Source organism: Meriones unguiculatus, chromosome 15, assembly GCF_030254825.1.
Source record: "Meriones unguiculatus strain TT.TT164.6M chromosome 15, Bangor_MerUng_6.1, whole genome shotgun sequence".
Lineage (NCBI taxonomy): Eukaryota > Metazoa > Chordata > Mammalia > Rodentia > Muridae > Meriones > Meriones unguiculatus.
In genome coordinates, this window is record NC_083362.1 from 24,054,796 (window position 1) to 24,076,681 (window position 21,886).

Genomic DNA, 21,886 nt, shown 5'->3' on the forward strand with positions numbered 1-21,886 from the left:
TTGATTAAAGGCCAACTCCATCAGATTGAGCCCATGCCCAACACGGCTTGGGTGAGCAAGAACCAGATACCAGATAGTTCAGATAGTTCATAGACCTAGGACAAAACCAGTAAAGGCTTGTCTGAAAAAAAAAAAAGTGATAAAATGATTACACACACATACACACACACACACACACACACACACACACACACACACAGAGACAGAGAGACAGAGACAGAGAGACAGACAGAGACAGAGACACACAAATGCACACACACACACAGAGAGAGAAAGAGAGTGACTAGGCCCCAAATGGAATGTCTTCATCAAACCCTTCCTTCAGAGCTGAGTTACCTGCATAGAAAGAAATGTGGAGTGTATAAGACAAAAGGAAAAAATAATGCTCTCTAAATCAACTGAGCAAACTCCTGTGAACTCACCGAGACTGAAAGAGCAAGCACAGGTCCTACATGGGTCTAAACCAGGTTATTTGTGTACATACTATGGCATTCAGTTCATTTTATTTTAATTCTTTACTTACTTATCTATAAAAATACATTTATTTTATTACAGTTTATTCATTTTGTATCCCGGCTGTAGCCCCCTCCCTTGTCCCTTACAAGCTCACTCTCCCTCCCTCATCTCCTCCCATGCTTTTACCCAAGTCCACTGATATGGGAGGTCCTCCTCCCCTTCCTTCTGACCATAGCCTATCAGCTCTCATCGGGACTGGCTGTATTGTCTTGCTCTGTGACCTAGTAAGACTGCACCCTCCAGGAGCAGGTGATCAAAGAACCTGTCAATGACAGACCCTGTTCCCATTACTAGGGTACCCACTTGGATAATGAGCTGCCATAGGCTACATCTGTGCAGAGTTTCTAGATTATCTTGGTTGGAGTATCAGTCTCGGAAAAGACCCCTGGGCCCAGACATTTTGGTTCTGTTGATCTCCTTGTGGAGTTCCTGTCCCCTCCAGGTCTTTCTATCTCCCCCTTCTTTCATAAGATTCCCTGCACTCTGCACAAAATTTGGTTATGAGGCTCAGTATCTGCTTTGATACCCAGCTGTGTAGAGTCTTTCAAAGGCCCTCTGTGGTAGGCTCCTCTCCTCTTCCCTGTTTTCTCCCTCTTCTGATGTTCTTCCCATTTGCCTTTCTGAGTGAGGATTGATCACCTTACACAGGGTCCTCCTTCTTGCTTAGCTTCTTTAGGTGTACATATTTCAGTATGTTTATCCTGTATTATATGTTTGTATCCCTATTATGGACTTTTTCCTCATCTCCTTTCAATCCCTCCCTCCCTCCCATTTCTCCTACTATTCACCTCCCCTTGTCCACTGATAGGGGAGGTCCTCCTCCTCTTCTGTCTGACCCTAGCCTATCAAGTCTTATCAGGACAGGCTGCATTGTCTTCCTCTGTGGCCTGGAAAGGTTGTACCCTCAAGGGGAAGGTGATCAGAGAGCCTGCAACTGAGTTCACGCCAGAAACAGCACCGTCTTATCTTACTAGGGAAGCCACTTGGGGACTGAGCTGCCATGACTACATCTGAGCAGGGGTTTTAGGTCCTCTCCATGCATGGTCCTTGGTTGGGGTATCAGTCTCTGCAGGGATCCCAGGACCCAGCTATTTGGGCTCTGTTGTTCTCCTTTTGGAGCTCCTGTCCTCTCCAGGTCTTTCTATCTCCCCTTACTTTCATAAAATTCCAATCACTGTGCCCAAAGTTTGCCTATGAGTCTCAGTCTCTGCTTCAACACCTTGATCATTAGAGTATTTCAGAGGCCCTCTATGGTAGGCTCCTGTCCTGTTTTCTGTTTTCTCCTTCTTCCAATGTCCATCCTGTTTGTCTTTCATAGCAGCTTTATTCATAATAGCCAGAACCTGGAAACAACCCAGATGTTCCTCAGTGGAGGAATGGATACAGAAAGTATGGTATATTTACACGGTGGAATACTACTCAGCAATTAAAAACAAGGAAATCATGAAATTTGCAGGCAAATGGTGGGATCTAGAAAAGATCATCCTGAGTGAGGTATCCCAGGAGCAGAAAGACACACACAGTATTTACTCATTTATAAGTGGATATTAGACATATAATATAGGATAAACATACTAAAATCTGTTCATGTAATGAAGCTAAGCAAGAAGGAGAACTCTGGATAATATGATTAATCCTCACTCAGAAGGACACCTGATTTTTGGTTAAGATGCCAGAACCATAAAATGGAAAGAAAATGACATCTTTAACAAATGGTGCTGGTCAAACTGGATATCTACATGTAGAAAAATGCAAATAGATCCATAATTATGACCCTGCACAAAACTAAGTCCAAGTGGATCAAAGACCTCAACATAAAACAAGACACACTAAACCTTTTAGAAGAAAAAGTGGAGAAGAGCCTGGAACTCATTGGCACAGGTGACAACTTCCCGAACAGAACACCAACAGCACAGGCTCTAAGAGCAACAATCAATAAATGGGACTTAATGAAACTGAAAAGTTTCTGTAAAACAAAGGACACTGTCATTAGAATAAAATGACAGCCTACAGACTGGGAAAGGATCTTCACCAACCCTATATCTGACAGAAGGTTAATGTCCAGAATATATAAAGAACTAAAGAAGTTAAACAGCAACAAATCAAGTAACCCAATTAAAAAAAAATGGTGTACAGAACTAAACAAAGAATTCTCAAAAGAGGAATATCGAATGACAGAGGAACACTTAAAGAAATGCCCAATATCCTTAGCTGTCATGGAAATGCAAATCAAAATGACCCTGAGATGTCACTTAATTTTTTGATCTTAGCCATTCTGATGTGTGTAAGGTGATATGAAATATATTCCCTATAGGTAGCAGTAAACCATCTTTTACAGATGATTCTGACACCTATATCATGAAAGAATTGCTACGAAGTTTGACAGACCTTGCAACTTGCAAAATGTACTTACAAGTCAAAAGTTTCCTCATCAATTGTGATCACGAGTCTATATTGATCTGCTAAAGTTGAATTCTCAAATACAAAGTTTTTCTGAACCCTATGTTCCATGATAATACCATAGGCAAACTCACACACACAAACACATCCATATGTATGTGTGTGTATGTATATGTATGTATGTATATATATATATGTGTGTGTGTGTGTTTACCCATATATATGTATATATATATGTTATCCATATATTTATATATGTGTATATTGATAAACATACACATATACAATTGAAAGAAAAGAGGTCATAAATTTTAAAGACTTTCCATCACAGTGATTGTCTTCTCATGTTTCTGATTTTCTCTCTTTCTCTCTGTGGTTCTTTCTTTCTTTCTTTCTTTCTTTCTTTCTTTCTTTCTTTCTTTCTTTCTTTCTTTCTTTCTTTCTTTCTTTCTTTCTTTCTTTCTTTCTTTCTTTCTTTCTTTCTTTCTTTCTTTCTTTCTTTCTTTCTTATTTTAGCGCTTTTAAACAAATTTGTAACAAGTGCGATTATCCAGCTGTAGAGACATCACCCTGAAGCAAACGTGGAGATGCTGGAGGTTGGATCCCCTTTCCTACGCTTACATATCCCCCTGCCACCCTGTTTCTTTTAAAAATATTTTATTAGTTATTTCAACATTCTGTTCAACTTGATTTGATCATATTCACCTCGTCCCCCTCCCCCTGTTTTCTATCCTTCTCCTCCTCCTTTCTGAAGAAGGAACAGAGCATTAGAACCTCTGCGCGTCACTCAACCCTTCTGCAGGGACGTTGGCTTCCTACACTGGAAGTACTGTTGCCTGCAGTCTCCACAGAGCTGCTTCTGATAAGCCATGACTGAGGAGGATCCGGGACGGATACAAGACCACCCTGAGAAGATTCCGGTGAAAGATGAGAGTGAGAAAGGAAGTGTGGGCTCCAAGAAACCAAATCCTTTTCTGACAGTTACCCTGATGAAGTTTTCATATTTCCGAAGAGCTAAAAACTTTTTCGAAACAAAAGTGATTCCAGGTCCAAAACAGGTCCCTTTAGTGGAGGGGCCATTCGGCTTGGGGAGTCTGGTTTTTACTCCTTTCCAGCGTTTCAACAACATTAAGTGCTTCTTGACTTTTTATTGTCTTCTGGTCCTAGCTCAAGGTAAGTTGGAGAGGCTCTGGTGAGTGGAGAAGTAAGGGAGAAATGAACTCTGGCTTGTGTTCTAGGAATGAGAGAGCACGTTGTTACCTCCTTGCCGTTGGCCACCTGTTTGGCAGGGTGCACTCCATACTATGGGTATCGGCTTCTAGCTTCCAATAAAGAGATGATGAATAGGTGGTATTGCGTTAACGCCTGTTATCTGACAACCAAGTTACATTCTGGTTGAATCTTCAAGATTAAAATAAAGTTGAAAACAACATTGCCATCATGGTGTAGTTTCGAAGCTCAGGATTTTGAAACACTCTGGCAAAACAGCTTTCTGTGTGAATTTTATTTCCTCATCTGTGAACTGAGGAGGTGGTGAGATTTTTAGTGGTCTACATCACAGGAAGAATCACAAGGGCGTTTTTATCCACATGCTGTCTCATTTCTTCCTCCTCCTCTATGTTTTTAGTTATATTTTTATCAATATTTTATTATTATAAAACTCTTACTTTCTTGCACGTAGTCATTAAATTTTATCACTGTACCTCTGAATATACTTTTAATCAAAAGTGCTCATTTTAGCTTGGAAACTACATTTGCCCACTGCCTTCCACCCAGCTCCCACATTTAGATGTTGCCAGTGAGAGGCTGGAGCAGTATCAAAAGTGTAGCGAGAATCTTCTATGGTTTTCTGGTTTGGGTGGTGATTTTTCACAGCAGGAGCAACACTGAGGGACATTTAGAGTTAAAGTAGGGAATAAATATTCCATCAGCACCTGTCGTGACTCTTTCAGTAGCACTGTGCTCCTAGGTATGGCCCTGGTAACTGCTGGGGCAGCAGAGCAGCAGGTGTGAGTTGACTTTTAGAGCTCTAGAAAGGGTATGGACTCCCGCATCCTTAAAAACCAAGGGGTGTCACAGTAGCTATGGTGACTGCACTAATGGCCTGTGGTCCAGACACTTCGCAGACATCCATGTATTTTCATTTGTAATTATTTTCTGTTTTCACTCCATCAAATGTAAATCTTTTGTAGCTTTTCTTTGTATCAAGTTATTTTTGTTTTGTTTAGTATGATTTTTTCTTCCTTACATGATGGATGATAGTTGTATACACATTATATTATCACTTATTTAATGTTTAAGAACATAAAACAATTTGCTGAAAGTATAAATTTAAAAAAAATTGAAATTGCTCAGAAATGTTGAACTTCAAGCACAAAATCCTAGCTATGGGTGGGTGTATACATAACATTGTATCATTTATTTAATCCTTAAGAACATGAAAAAATATATTTAATACACAAAACTAAAGTCCAAGTGGATCAAAGACCTCAACACAAAAACACACACACTAAACCTGTTGAAGAAAAAGTGGGGAAGAGCCTTGACCTCATTGGCACAGGAGACAACTTCCTGGCCAGAACACCAACAGCACAGGCTCTAAGATCAACAATCAATAAATGGAACCTCATGAAACTGAAAAGCTTCTGTAAAACAAAGGACACTGTCATCAGAACACAACAGCCTACAGATTGGGAAAGGATCTTTACCAACCATATACCTGACAGAGGGCTAATATCTAGAATATATAAAGAATTCAAGAAGTTAAACACGAATAAACCAAGTAATCTAATTAAAAAATGGGGTACAGAGCTAAACAGAGAATTCTCAACAGAGGAATATGGAATATCAGAGAAACACTTAAAGTAATGTTCAACATCCTTAGTCATCAGGGAGATGCACATAAAAACAACTCTGAAATTTACACCCGTCAGAATGGCTAAGAATGCATGCATTTTTAAAAGATTAAAAATACCTTGAAATAGTACACAGAATACTAGCTATGGAAGAAGACTATATTTAAAGATACAAGCTGTGTTTCAACTGTCTTATACTTTCAATTTTAAAAACTAGGTAAACACCCACTCCATTATTTATTAATTATTCAGAGTTGATGCATAATATATTTAAAAAGAGATGATACAACTATAATTGAGCTTTAAGAAACTAATAGAAGTACTCACAGACTGCTTCTAAAATTTAAGTAAAAATATTCATGGAGGTTCATGAAATCATTTTGTAGTTTCCAAGCTAAACTGAGCACTTTTGAATGAAAGTATGTAGTGTATTTAAAAAAAAAAAATCTCACCGTCAACTTCTTCCACGGGTTTTACAAAATCATTTTGTTTATAGATTTTACTCATTCATAATAACATGTCACTGTGAAAGTTATATGTCTTGCTTATTAAAATGTGTTATATTGTCTTTTGTCTTTTTTTGACTTTTTAGGAATGGTATTTGGTCTTACTGATCTGAGTATTGGAAATTTTGAGAAGGAACTTTATCTGTCAAGAACAGAAAGATACGTATTGCCCCTCACTTACGATATTTCATCTTTATCAGTAGCAATACTTGTAGCATACTGTGGAAGTAGAGGGAACAGGGCAAGATGGATGGCAGTTTCTGCCTTTTTGGTAGGACTTGGATCGCTTTTACTTGCTATTCCATACATGAAATATGAAATTGTAAAACCCATGGAAGAAGTTGACGGTGAGATTTTTTTTTTAAAAAATATGCTACATACTTTCATTCAAAAGTGCTCAGTTTAGCTTGGAAACTACATTAAAAAATTAAATAGTTCATGATGTCTGTGTATTCTTTCTTGTTTATGTGACTATGCTAATTAATTAATTACCTGTAGCTCTATGATTTACCCTCATAGATGAATCTAGGAAAGAATATTGTGAAATAATTTATAAAATTATTTCTTTTATACAATTTTATGGATGTTACAAATATCTTGAGAAGTCTAGTAGTTCATTTTATTTTTTACTAGATGCTTTAATTATTGTCTTCATTACCTTCGTAGCATAGACCACTGTAAGTTCAAATACAGGAATAAGCTTACACATATAGAAGCGTAATTTTCTAGTTAATCCTGCCATTTCAATATTTGGACACTACTCTTGATAATCATTTGAACCTGGAAAGATCATGTTTTTGTCACATTGTTCATTGTTCATTCTACAATCTTTTTTTCTAGTAAATAAAATATACTTGAAGTAACACTACAGTAGATTTCTAACACTGTTGTCACAGATTTTTTTCCTTATCATGTAATGGCCTTAATTATCTGTAAAGCTGGGTGTTAATAAAACTTCATGAATAAGAGAAGTGTATCCATGTATGCATGTATATGAATGTTTTTAAAATTTACAATATATGGTATATTTATGTTGTTTCCAAAATGTTAAATTTAAAAGTAGTTAATAAAAGCACACTATCTTCATATTAATGTAGTTACATGCTATGTAATTCATACAACTGTAAGAACTGTATGTTACATATATCTTCGATACTTATAGAACTGACATTTGCTTTAGTGAGAAGACTATGGGGAGGTGAAAAGCATTTCCTCCTTTTCTTTACTTAAAGGTATTCTGGGCAGAAATTATAAAATCCTCAGGAACTTGTCTTGACAAATATTTTTAAAATCTTGTCAGTTGTTAAGAACATATACTCTCCTTGCAGAGTACCTGCGCTTGGTTCCAAGTATGCACATCAGGCAGTTAGCAACCGCCTATAACTACAGCTCTGGGAGATCTGATACCTTCGTCTGGTCTCTCCAGGGATTGGTGCATGCACACAAGCTCACATGCACAGACAAGCACAATTTAAAAAAATAAAAATAAATCTTTAAAAATTTGTTATCAGCCCTTGGGAAGGAATTGTAGCGGTATAAATTGCTATTTTTTCTTCCGACTGAAACTTGTTTATGTCATCTGCAATTTACACATATTGTTTTACTTGGGAATGGGTACCCAGCGTTCATCATTCTAGGTGGCTGATAGCAGGGAAGCAGATATAATTCACGGTTGAAAGTGTCCAATCATTTTTTTTGTACAAATATTTTACTTATGCTTATGATTTATTTTCTCACAACTTTTGATTATGTGCTCATATTTAATACACACACACACAGTGAGTTTCTCCATTTGTTTATCTACCCCTCTTCTCTTACTGTGATGTCTGCTGATTTTTTTTTGTGCTCTTTCCTTTTTGTGCTTAAGATTCTCACAAGTGTCATCTCACTTCATTTCTAACTTGTTTTCTGTTTGCCATCATGACATATCAAAATCTTTTAAACCTCCTCTCATGATGTCCTCAGCTCTATTATCTCACTGGCCTTATCTCCTGCTTGTAAATCTTGGGAATGAGTCATTCCCCTGCCCTTTTCCTGAGCCAGGTTTCAGCAGAGTCCTGTGATGAAACTGGGCTGCTTACTGGAAGTACTGATTTCTTCACAAGTGGGTCCATTCACCTGGAAGTCTTCGGAGCCCCCACTCTATTCTAACCTTTAAAAGTATTTTAGGCTTTCTTACTGGATTCCTAAGATGTCCTGTATTGCATGGAAAGTTATATCTTGGAGAAAAATTGCCTTAATTGCTTAACACTGAAATTTTACTATGGCTTACATTTGCATATTAGCACTCTTCATTATTTCTTTACTATGAAAATGAAGGTGTTCTCTGGCAATCAGTGTGCTCCTGTCTGATACTTTGCTCCATTAGTGATCCCCTTCTACAGCTATCTTCAAGTGGCCTTCTCTGTCAGTTCTCCCTTACTTAATTAGCACTTAAATGCACTCATGTTCTTCATATTACATGTTTAAATGTTGAACACTTATTATATTTTTGGTTTTTAAAGTAAAATAAAATTATTCTCCTCTTTCCTTTTTTTTGTCTTCCAACACTCCCCCGCACTCCACATCTCTTCCTCCCAACCCCTTCTATGGTGTTCCCTCTGCTCAATTTCTTATATTCCCCACTTAGTCACTCTAAAACTCATGGCCTCTTTTTATACTATTGCTACACCTTAATTGAGAAAAAAAGGGGTCCTTTAAATTTATTTTAAAGTTTTAAATATTAATTTTGTTTTATCTGTTTGAGTGTTTTGTATATATGAATGCATACACACTGCGTGCAGCTGATGCTGCTGTCCAGAGGGGTTGTCAGATTCCATGGAATTGGAATGACTGTTCCATGGAACTACACTTCCACTGCAGAGGACTGTGAGCCTCTCTTTGGCTGTTGGAAACACAACTCAGGCTCTCTGGAAGAACACCCAGAACTCTGAGTAGCTGAGCCTCCTCTCCAGCTCTAAGTTCTTCTCACTGTTAAAGAATAGCAATAGCAGGGAGGCTTGCAGTCAGACCTGTTTTGATCACCTGTTGAAATATTGTATGCAGACATGATTTTGTGAAAGACCTGTTCATGTTTCTTAATTTTCTATACTGATTTCTTTGGTGAACTTCAACATGATTTTATCCAAAATGTTGCAAAAGAATTATTTTCAACAAGTCACTAGTGTAATTCATGCTATTTACTATAATGAAAATTTAACTTGTTATGAATTTAGAACTTTAAACAGTATTTGCAATACTGAGAACTTTTTATGTCTTGATAGTTTCTCTTTGGGGATTTGCTATGTATTTATAATCTTCCATTTTCCTAATGGAGAATGTTTTTTATTGTTAAGACTCCGAAAGATTATATTTTATTATAGAAGTACAAAACATTTGTTTTTAGATACTATTCAATGGAAATCTGAGAAATATGATCCTTAGGAGTAAGTAGACAAGTTAGTTCAACTTTCTAGAACAATGGTCTCAGGAGGTATTCTATGATTGTTGTAGAATTATGTATTATTACACAGAAAGTAGTCATTTCATTAGTTCAATAAGTTGTAACCTTCTCTTTAATAGTTTTTCTACTATATATCAAGAGCATATGTTAAATTTCACCCAGGATGGTCATGGTTGATATGGTTTAGTATCACCTGCTTAGCTCTACCAATCTACTAATAAGTATAAAAAACACAAACCCTATAGCTTGTAAGAAAAATAAGAAATAACCTGTGACCCAAGTGATCTGAAGGATTTAAAAATCTTATGGGTAGATGCACACATAGTAACTACAGCAGTTTTGGTTTTTTGGTTTTGTTTGTTTGCTTTTAGTTTTTTGATACAGGGTTTCTCTGTGTAACTCTGGCTGTTCTAGAACTCATTATGTAGAGCAGGTTGGCCTCAAACTCAAGAGATCCTCTTACTTCTCCATCCCAATACTGGGATTAAAGGCAGGCCCCACATTATTTAACTTGATGCCTTAATACCTTGTTTTTATGATCCCAGGGTGTGCTTAGTTGTCTTGTTGCTGTGAACAAATGCTAGACACAAATAACTCAAGAATAAGAAAGTTGAGTGTTTCACTCATGGTTTCAGGCCTCTGTGGGTGCTAGTCTCCATTGTCTCTGAACTCCTGGTCACACAGTAAACTGTGAGTGTGAAAAGGAGTCTGCTTACCTCATGGTGGGAACAAAGCAGAGTGAAGATAGGAGGGAGCTGGGACAAGATATACCTTTCAGAGACCAGGTGGCCTCTCTTTCTCTCTCTCTCTCTCCAGTTATAAGAACTCTCCAAATCATATCAACATGGAATTAAGCATTTTATACACAAGACTTAGGGGGTATTTCATATACAAGCCATGGTAATATACAATAGAAGCTCAAGGCTCTAAAATAGGAAATTATTTAATCAAAGTCATAGTACACATGTAATTTAATCATTGCTAAAGAAAGTACCATGGAACTAAACTCATATGGTGAACCTTCTAGAGCTTTGCAAGTACTTTTATTCTGAGGACAAACATTAGAAGAACAGGATTGAAAGTATAGGAAAATGACTGCATATGTATTCTATAAATGAATGAATGTATATGTATATAAGCATATCTGTGTGCATGTAATCTTGTTATATATAAATAATCATGCCGTTTCATTCATAATATGTATGCCTCCTCTTGCAGTCCCACACATTTTATTTTAGGGTCAGATGGAAAGGGAGGAGGACTGCCCCTATCAGTGGACTGGGGGAGGGGCAAGGGAGGAGTAGAGGGAGGGAGAAAGGTCGAGATTGGGAGAGGATGAGAGAGGGGGCTACAGCGGGGATACAAAGTGAATAAATTGTAATTAATAAAAAATAAATTAAAATACGCTCTTTCTATTTAGAATATAATTAATTGTATGGCCACACTCATAGTGGTGGTAGCAACTGCAAATTAATTGTGCATTTTATTTTGAATTCAATTCAGTAAAATATAATTCTTATCTTTCAAAAGAGTTGTGTACAGAAGAAGAACATAGGACAGTAACAGTGTGTGAGGAAAACATATCACCATACAAATCACAAATTATCTCTCTCTTCATCGCTGGCCAGTCTCTCCAGGGATTTGCAGGGATGCCGATTTACATACTTGGCTTGACCTTCATTTATGACCACATTTCCACACACTCGGCTGGCTTCTACCTAGGCAAGTGTGCCTTTTCTAATATGCATTGCCTATTTTAAATATTCATTAGATTTCTGTCTGTTTTAAGAGACATAGAAACACTGTTGGCCCTGAGATGACACTGCAATAAGAACTGATGATCTGTTTGCTCAATCTCAAAACCATGTTGGTCTACCTAACTGTGAGATAAGGAAAATTAGGTGAATTATCTAATATCACTGCAAGATGTAGACAAATAGAAAACACATGTATGTCTTAAGGAGAGAGAGACAGAGTTAGCTGAACACAGTGTCATCTTGTGTCTTGTGTGAACTGTGTCCTAAGTAAGCATTGATAGATTCCAACAGTCTAACTTTAGCTTAATACAGTCTGATCCTACAGGTCAGAATGAATGTGTACTATAACCTAGAAATCATTTTCAAAAATATAAAATTATTTTTGTACTTACTTTGAAATCATTTCATGAGTTTATCATCTCAGTCACAAGAAGACTAAGGCATAAGCATTATGAGTTTAAAACTCTGTCTAAGGAACCCCCTAAGGAGAGCAACAGAATCAGAAAATTTGAACACAGCCAACTTCCCAGAGACTCATACTCCAACCAAGTACCATGCATGGAGATAACCTAGAACCCCTGCACAGATGTAGCCCATGGCAGTTTAGTGTACGAGTGGGTTACATAGAAATGGGAAGAGGGACTGCCTCTGACATAATCTAATTGACCTGCTCTTTGATCACCTCCCCCTGATGGGGGAGCAGACTTATCTGGCCACAGAAGATGACAATGCAGCCACTCCTGATGTGATCTGATAGACTAAGATCAGAAGGAAGGAGAGAAGGACCTCCCTTATCAGTGGACTTGGGGAGAGGCATGAGTGAAGAAGGGGATGGGAGGGTGGGACTGGGAGGGGAGGTGGGAGGGGCTTATGGGGGATACAAAGTGAATAAAGTGTAATTAATAAAAAAAATTTAAAAATAATGTAATTAAAAAAAAACACTGTCTAGATTGCACAGCAAATACCAAGCCTATTTCAGTCATAGCTATATAACAAGACTATCTGAAATGACAACTACAACAAAAAGAAATAAGCAATAGCTTGCACTGAAATAATGTAAATTTCCCCCCAGAGTAAGATAATCTTTCCAATAGACTAAAATAAAGAATATACCTATTGACATATACCTTTAAAAAAATTGTGTCTTAATACTGTTGGTCAAGAATGGTAGAAAATAACAATTTTAGTTCTACTAAACAGAAATTAAAACACATATCTTATATATAGAGAGGCGTACGATATTACCACCTCCTAATACTCTAGATGCTTAGGCAAATAATGCAAAAGTAACTATGAGAATGTATTATATTAATCTAATAAACAATTAAAGGGAATATGCTTTATGTATATATTAAATACAGATATCTTTATGCTACATTAAATATATAGATTAAGAAACAATTAAGTTCATAATTAAATTATCTGAGTATCTAGGACTTGATTAGGTAAGAAGATCTGCCACATGGCCGTACTGTCAGTTTAGATTGTTCTCTGACATTGTCTTAGGTATGATTAACATTCACAATCAGTAGACACCGAGTAAAGCAGATGACATTTATAATAAAAACAGGTCTCACTCAAGCAATATAGAGTCCTAACAAGATAGACCGACTCTTCCCCGAAAAGCAGCAATTGTAGCACAGGACTAGCATCAACTATGAGATTATCATCAACTCTTGTGTGAATTTCCCACCAGCTTCCTGGCCTACTTACTAATATGGAATTTGTTAGAATTAATTCTGAAATTATTTACAATTTTTTCTCTCCCTCTTTCATGCCCTTTTCTCCACCTCTGTCTCTTCTACCCATCAACCTTCTCTCAAGTAACAGAGAACGACATGAAAGATTTTCAAATACTGCAGATAATTCAGTTGTTTTTCTTATGACCAAGTTAAATTGTGAAGCTTTTTGGTGCTCTGTGTTCCTCAAGGTCTCGGAGAAGCTATGCAAATACTGGGCTATGGTGTGGGTTACACGGTGGGAGCACCAAATCTTAGGCCTTCACATAATCACACTGAAGAGGACTGGTAAGTCATACTGTTGACTTTTCTACTTACATTTACACTTACATGGTTTACATTGTATAGAATGTTTTCTGAATAGATACCATAGCTCATAGATAATACATAGGGAAGTACATGCAACTGTGGGTGATACATGCAGGTTAAATACATTTGTAGTGTGCATTCACATTTTTATTGTTTGAAATATAACCAAACTTTACTTAAAAATTCATTAATCTTTATGTTTTGTTGATCGAAACATATAATTTTCATTCAGTGCAATACAATAGCAATAGTTATGTTCATGATATGTAGAAGTTTTAATTTTTTAATTAACAGGTTGTGAATAGGATAGTCTGATCATATTCTTTTCCACATCACACTTCCCTAAGGTTCCCTCTACCTTCCTATCTGCCTAACATTATGATTCTTTCTCATTCATTCATTAAAAAACAAAAACAAGAAGAAAGAACCCCCATTCAAAAACACAAAAATGAAAATCAAAACAAACAATCAAAAGGCCAATAAGACAAAATTGTACCCCGCCAAAAGAAAACAAAACAAAACAAAAAACAATTCACACACACACACACACACACACACACCTCACTGATTTCATTTTGTATTGGGCAACTACTCTGGATGATAAGAGCTGTTCTGGAGTGTTATTTGTTACACATAGTGACTACTTTATTGGAGGTAACTTGTTGTTCTTTTGTAAATGGTCATCCATTGGAAATAGCTTCATAGTTTGGATTTGGACCCCATATGTACTCCCCATCTAAGTGCTAGGACCCCATCTTCATGTTCGGTTCAGGTCTTCTGTGTGATAGCATTGTCTCTGTGTGTTCACATAAATACCATTCATATTGTATCTAAAAAATACTATGTCCTTAGAGTCAGTCATCTCTTCCAGTTCCTATAATCTTTTCACCTCCTCTTCCACACAGAGCCCTGAGTCTTGAGGATAGGTGTTTTATGAAGATATTCTGTTCAAGAATTAGTACTCCAAAGTATCTCACTCCACAATATACACTTGTTGATCTTTGAATTATTTAGGCTCTACTGCATGAAGAAGCTTCTCTAATGTGGGTTGAATAAGGCACTCATGTATAGATATATGAGAATGTTAAATGGGGCCATTTTATTGCTACCGTCCTATATAAGAATAGTACTATTAGGTTTGCCCCAGGTCCAGGATTTAGCTAGTCTCTGGTTTTGACCACTTTAGCAGTGTCACTTATGGGTTATCTTATAGAGTGGATTTTAAGAACAATCAAAAAGTACTTGGCTACTTCCAGGACATTTGTAACACTATTGCACTAACATAATTTGTAGGTAGGAAACTTGTTTTAGGTCACAGGGTTTATAGCTTGGGGATATTATTACCTTTCTTTCCTACTAGCATGTAGAGCCCCTCCCACAGCATGAATGCTGGTCTGTAGGGACAAAAGCTCTAGTTAGTCACTAGCTCAACTTTTCTGTGTTTGATCACATAAATTACATGTTCTGTTCAGCAACTGGCCCTGACTATCAGGTTCCCAAGAGCAACCAATAGCCTTGACAATAGGCTTTGATATGTTGGAATTTGTAGCATGCCTTTGGTAAATGACTTAGCAAAATTTAACTGATTACTTGAACTTGATGCGATAAGATCCCTAATTGGGGCATTGTCTTGTCTATTATTTTGTGACTACATTTGGATTTTTTTCATATATGTGTCCATTTACTTGCAACTTATATAATTTCATTTTAACAGATAAATAATACTCTGTTTTGTCAATTAACAGTCAATTTTATTGACTGTTCATGAGCTGATTAACTTTTAGGTTATTTCAAACTTCTGGCTACTATGAACACAGCAGCAATGAAGATGGATAAACAAATATCACTGTATAGTCCTTTGGGTGTATGCCCACTAGTGATATAATTGGATCTTGAGGCAGACTTACTCCTAGCTTTCTGAGGAAAACTTGTCTTGGATTTCCATAACACCTGTAACACTCTGCATTCTATCAGCATTTACTATCATTTATTTTATTGATTTGGACAGCCTGAATAATGTGAGACAAAAGTAGTTCCAACTTGCATTTCAATCATGCTTAAAGGGGATGAGCATTTCTTTCAATGTTTCCATCCCTTTGTGTTTCATCTATAAAGACTCTGCTTACTTTTATACTCCATTCTTAAACTGGATTATTTTCTTGTTGTTCAGTGTTTTAGTTCTTTATATATTGTAAATAATAACATTTTATCCGACATATAATCGGTAAAGATCTTTATTCACTCTGTTTGCTGCTGCTTACTTGAATAACTGTGTGTCCTTAGAAAGATTTTCCTGTATGAATGAGTTAAAGCTTACTCCCCACTCTTTCTCTTCTATCAAATTCATCATATCTAGTCTCATGTTGAGCTCACTGACCCACTTGGAGTTTACTTTTATGCAAAGTGACTGATAGAGATGTATTTGCATTCTTGCACATGCAGCTATCCAGTTTCACCAACACCATTTTTGAAGATAATAACTTTTCTCCAGTGTGTATTTTTGTTTTTGTTTTTGTTTTTTTTTTAGTCAAAAATTCAATGTAGGTACATGAGTGGATCTTCAATTTGATTCCATTGATCAATGTGTCATTATTACAAGTTAAATTTGGAGATGGTACCTTCAGCAACTCTTTGATTATTCAGGATTATTTTGGCTTACTATGGTGCTCTCTGAGAAGAAAGTTTGTGTGTGTGTGTGTGTGTGTGTATCTATGTGTGTTTTGGCCATTTCTAGTATATCAATCCCATCTCATTGTCTTTTTCAGTGACTAAAAGTTGTTATTTTAAAAAATTTTCCCACATTTGGTTATAGTGATCTGAAGATATTTTTGAGGAACTTGTAAAACTACTGTTTCTCTAATTTTCTCTATTTGTCATTTGCACATAGGAAGGATACTAATTTTTGTGTGTTAAGTTTGGAATACTGATACTTTGCTGAAACTGTTTATGAAATGTAGTTTAATGCTGGAGTCTATATGGTGTTCTATTCATAAAATTATTTAATCTGCTCACAGAGATAATTTGACTTCATTCTTTCTTCTTTGTATCACCTTGAACTCCTTCACTGTTCTTATTACTCTAGCTAAAACTAAAAGTACTACAATGACTATGTGTAGAGAGTTATTTGATTTTGTATCTAATTTTAGTGGGAATGCTTTGGGTTTCTCTCCATTTAGTTGATGCTGGCTATAAGAGGGATGTAAATCACCTTTGTTAATGTTGAGGTATGTCCCTCATATCCCTAGTCTCTCCAGGACTTTCATCATAAAATAATGTATCTTGTAAAAGGCAAAATATCTGTGTCTTGCCTTTGTATTTAATGAAGTAATCATGTAGTTTTTGTCTTTTATTGATGTGATAGTCAATGTTTATTGATTTAAACATGTCAAACCATACCTGCATCTCTGGGATCAAGCTTACTTGATTATGGTGGGTGGCCTTTTTGTTTTACTCTTTTATTTGGTATGCAAGTATTTATTAAGAAATTTTGCATCCACTTATAAGTGAGTATATACTTTAGGTATCTTTCTGCTTCTGGGTTACCTCAGTCAGAATGATCTTTTCTAGTTCTATCCATTTGCCTGAAATTTCATGATTTCCTTGTTTTTAATTATTGGGTAGTATTACATTGTGTAAATGCACCACAATTTCTGCATCCATTCCTTGGTTGAGGGACATCTAGGTTATTTTCCATATAATATAGAATAAACATATTAAAATCTATAGTCCTAAAGAAGCTAAACAACAAGGAGGACCCTAGCAAAGATGCTTAATCGTCATTCAGAAGGGTAAACAGATAGACATTAGAAGTGGGAGAAGATAGGTAACAGGGCAGAATCCTACCACAGAGGACCTCTGAAAGAATCTGCATAGCAGGTATTTAAGCAGATGCTGAGTCTCATAGCCTAATCTTGTGCAGGGTGCAAGTAATCTTATGGAAGAAGGGTGAGATGGAAATGTCTGGACAGGACAGGAGATCTACAAGAACAACAGACCCAAAAAAATCTGGCCCCAGGAGGGCCTGCAGAGACTGATGCTCCAATCAAGGACAATGCATGGAGAGGACTTAGAACCCCTGCTCAGGTGTATCCCACAGGTAGCTCAGTTTCAATGTGCATTCCCTAATAAGAGGAGCAGGTGCTGTCTCTGGCTTGGACTCAGTGGCCTGCTCTTTGATCACCTCTTGGTTTGAGGAGTGGAGGGTCGGGGGCAGCTTTGCTAGGCCACAGAAAAACACAATGTAGCCAGTCCTAATGAGACCTGATAGGCTAGGGTCAGATAGTAGGGGAAGAGGACCTCCCCTATCAGTGGACTAGATGAGGAACATAGAGGGAAAAGAGGAAGAGAGAGTGGGACTGGAAGCAAATGAAGGATGGGGCTACAGCACGGATACAACTGAATAAATTGTAATAAATAATAGCTTAAAAAAGATAATTTTATTCAATTTATCCATTATAGTTCTGAAAAATCTACATTGCTTTAATCTTAGCAAACCTGAATTTAGGTTGTTGTCTGGTTTTTAAAAAATAAAAGTGACTACAAAATCAGAAAACAAATATCTTGGTTAGAATTTCTGATAAACTAGTGACAAAGCTGTTGATGTCATATGGTTAAAATAGGGCCAGCAAGATGCCTTATTGTCTAAAGATGCTTGCTTCCAAACCTGAAGACTTTTCTTGAATCACCAGATCCTACATGATAGAATGTACCAACTCCTGAAAATTATACAATAACTTCTTTTCATAGCATATAATAAACAGGAATGCAGAATTGAAAAAATAAAATTTGAAAAACACTTTTAAAAGAAAAAATCATTTCTAGATCCCACCATTTGCCTGCAAATTTCATGATTTCCTTGTTTTTAATTGCTGAGTAGTATTCCATTGTGTAAATGTACCACAATTTCAGTATCCATTCCTCAGTTGTGGAACAACTGTGCTGTTTCTAGGTTCTCACTATTACCAATAAAGCTGCTATGAGATGTTTGAGCAAATGTTCTTTTGTGTACTTGAGCATATTTTGGATATATGCTTAGGAGTAGTATAGCTGGATCTTGAGGAAACACTATTCCTAATTGTCTGAGAAAATGCCAGACTGATTTCTAAAATGGTTGTACAAGTTTACATTCCCAACAGCAATGGAGTAGGCTTCCCCTTTCTTCATACCCTCTCCAGCATGTACTATCACATGAGTTTTTGATGAGTGAGTTATTCCAGAAGCAGAAAGACAAACACAGTATGCACTCACTTATACGTGGATACTAGAACAATAATATAGGATAAACATACTAAAATCTGTACACCTAAAGAAGCTAAGCAAGAACAAGGACCGTGGGTAAGATGATCAATCCTCACTTAGAAAGACAAATGGGATGGACATTGGAAGAAGGAGAAAACAGGAAAAATTACAGGAGCCTACCACGGAGGGACTCTGAAAGACTCTACCCAGCAGTGTATCAAAGCAGATGCTAAGACTCATAACCAAACCTTGGGCAGAGTTCAGGGAATCTTATGAAAGAACGGGGAGATGGTAAGACCTGGAGAGGACATTGAGCTCCACAAGGAGAGCAACAGAACCAAAGTGTTTGGGCACAGGAGTCTTTTCTGAGACTGATACTCCAACCAAGGACCATGCATGGAGATAACCTAGAATCCCTGCTCAGATGTAGACCTTGACAGCTCAGTGTCTGAATGGGTTCCCTGGTAAGGGCAACAGGGACTGTCTCTGACATAAACTCAGTGTTGGGCTTTTTGACCACACCCCCTGAGGGGGAAACAGACTTACCAGGCCACAGTGAAAGACAATGCAGCCAGTCCTGATGAGACCTGATAAGCTAGGGTCAGATGGAAGAGGACCTCCCCTATCAGAGGACTTGGAAAGGAGGAGATGAGAGAGGAAAGGTGGGATTGGGAGGGAATGAGAGAGGAGGCTACAGCTGGAATACAAAGGTAATAAACTGTAATCAATATAAAAAATTAATTAAAAATATAAAAAGAAAATCTGGACTAAATATTATATTTTTATAGAGATAAAAATTTTAAAATCTTATCTTGACTGCATGGTACTGGCATAGAAAGAGAATGATGGATCAATGGAATCAAATTGAAGACCCAGAAATAAACCCACCCGGATACTTAATTTTTGAGAAGGAAGCCAAAACCATACAATGGAAAAAAGACAGCATCTTCAACAAATTGTGTTGGTCTAACTGGATGTCTACAGGTAGAAAAAATGCAAATAGATCCATACTTATCACCCTACACAAAACTGAAGTACAAGCAGATCAAAGACCTCAACATAAAACCAGACTCACTAAATCTGTTAGAAGAAAAAGTGGAGAAGAGCCATGAACTCATTAGCACAAGAGAACAGAATATCAACAGCACAGACTCTAAGATCAACAATCAGTAAATGGGACCTCATGAAACTGAAAAGCTTCTGTAAAGCAAAGGACACTGTTGTCAGCACAAAACGACAGCCTACAGACTGGGAAAGGATTTTCACCAACCCTATATCTGACAGAGGGCTGATATCCAGAATATATAAACAACTCAAGAAGTTAAAAAGCAACAAATCAAGTAATCCAATTAAAAAATGGGGTACAGATCTAAACAGAGAATCCTCAACAGAGGAATATTGAATGGCAGAGAAACAGTTAAAGAAATGCTCAATGTCCTTAAGCATCAGGGAAACGCAAATCAAAAAGACCCTGAGATTTCATCTTACACCCATTCAGAATGGCTAAGATCAAAAACCTCCCCTATCAGTGGACTGGGGAAGGGGCATGGGTGCAGAAGAGGGAGGGAAGGTGGGATTGGGAGGGGAAGAGGAAGGGAGCTACAGGGGGGATTCAAAGTGAATAAACTATAACTAATAAAAATAAAAAATAAATTTAGAAAAAGCCTAAATGCTGGAGAGGATGTGGAGAAAAGGGAGCCCTCCTCCATTGCTGGTGGGAACGTAAACTTGAACTACCACTTTGGAAATCAATACCACTCTTTCTCAGAAAATTCGGAATAGTACTACCTCAAGATCCATAATATGTCCTACAGACTCCATTAATCCACCAGTCTATTTCTATGCTGGTACCATGCTATTTTTATTACTGTTACTCTATAGTACAGCTTGATATCAGGAATGGATATACTCCTGAAGATCTTTTATTGTACAGTATTGTTTTAGTTACCATGGGTTTAATAATAATATGGCACATGAGCAAATTTAAAAAAAAAAAAATTTGGTAATTTCTCCTTCCTTGCATTTCCTCAGACACTTAAGCTGTTTATGGTCTTTGTGTCTCCATCTGAATTTTAGGATATTTCTTCTAATTAAAAAAAAATGCCATTAGTATTTGATTCTTATTCCGTCTATATATAACACATTTCAGTAATATTTTGATTTTCACAATATTAATTCTATTAATTCTCCTAACTCATGTATACAGAAGTCAATCCATCTCTTACTGGCTTTTTTTTCTCCAGTTCTTGAAGATTTTCTATGGTCTATTATTTTGTGTACTTTACCATATTGTTCTTTACTTTCATTAGTTTTCTGTAGGTACTTTATTCATGCTTTGGTGCAACTGTGAATGTCGTTCCCTGGTTTCTTTCTCAGTTTGCTTCTTATTGGTTCTAGGAAAGTCCCTAATCTTTATACACAAATTTTCTCTTCTGCTACTCTGATATAAGTGTTTATAATAATACTCTCTTAAGAGTTTTCAGGCTGAGTCTTTAGGGTGTTTTAAATATAGGATCTTATCATCTTTAAATAGATTTGTTTTCCCCCTTCCTGTGTATAATTTCTTCTATTTCTTTTCCTTGCCCAGCTGCTCCAGTTAAGGCTTTAAGGGCTCTCTCGAGTAAGGGATGCAGAGATTCAATATGCATTTTACATTCCCAGCTGCAGAGGAAATGTTTTCAGGTTGTGCTTGTTTAGCACAATGCCAGCTTATGTACTCTATTGTATTTGAGTGTCCATGATCCTTCTAAAACTACTTTCTTTGGAGTTTTTACAGTTTTTTCTTCTTTTATACTGTAATATGTTCCATGACATATTTACTTATTTCTGTGTAAAAGCTCCACTTTTTAATATTTTATATTTTATTGTAAATTTTACTTTCCATAAGCACACATCCAAATTGTCAGACTTTATCAATTAACAGGGTCTAGTTTTACAAAAGTATCTTTCAGGCTGAAAAGACGGGTCACCAACAGCAATCACTTGTTCATTTAGAGAACCTTGGTTGTACTCTGCATATGGTGTACTACATACATGCAGGCAAAACACTCATGTATCTCTACACACCACACACACACACACACACACATATATACATACATACATATATTTTTAAAAATAAATT

The 21,886-nt window shown here is 36.7% G+C and overlaps 1 protein-coding gene across 1 annotated transcript in view; it reads left to right on the forward strand.

Annotated features, from left to right (window-relative positions):
• Window positions 1–3,785: 3,785 nt before the first annotated feature.
• The window catches only part of LOC110541030 (solute carrier organic anion transporter family member 6A1-like), a 100,203-nt gene continuing 82,102 nt past the window's right edge, over window positions 3,786–21,886 (forward strand). Inside the window, exons 1-4 of the mRNA XM_060367827.1 lie at window positions 3,786–4,089; window positions 6,364–6,624; window positions 11,250–11,441; window positions 13,407–13,503. Coding sequence (XP_060223810.1) covers window positions 3,786–4,089; window positions 6,364–6,624; window positions 11,250–11,441; window positions 13,407–13,503 — 854 coding nt within the window. The remainder of the gene's footprint in view (window positions 4,090–6,363; window positions 6,625–11,249; window positions 11,442–13,406; window positions 13,504–21,886) is intronic.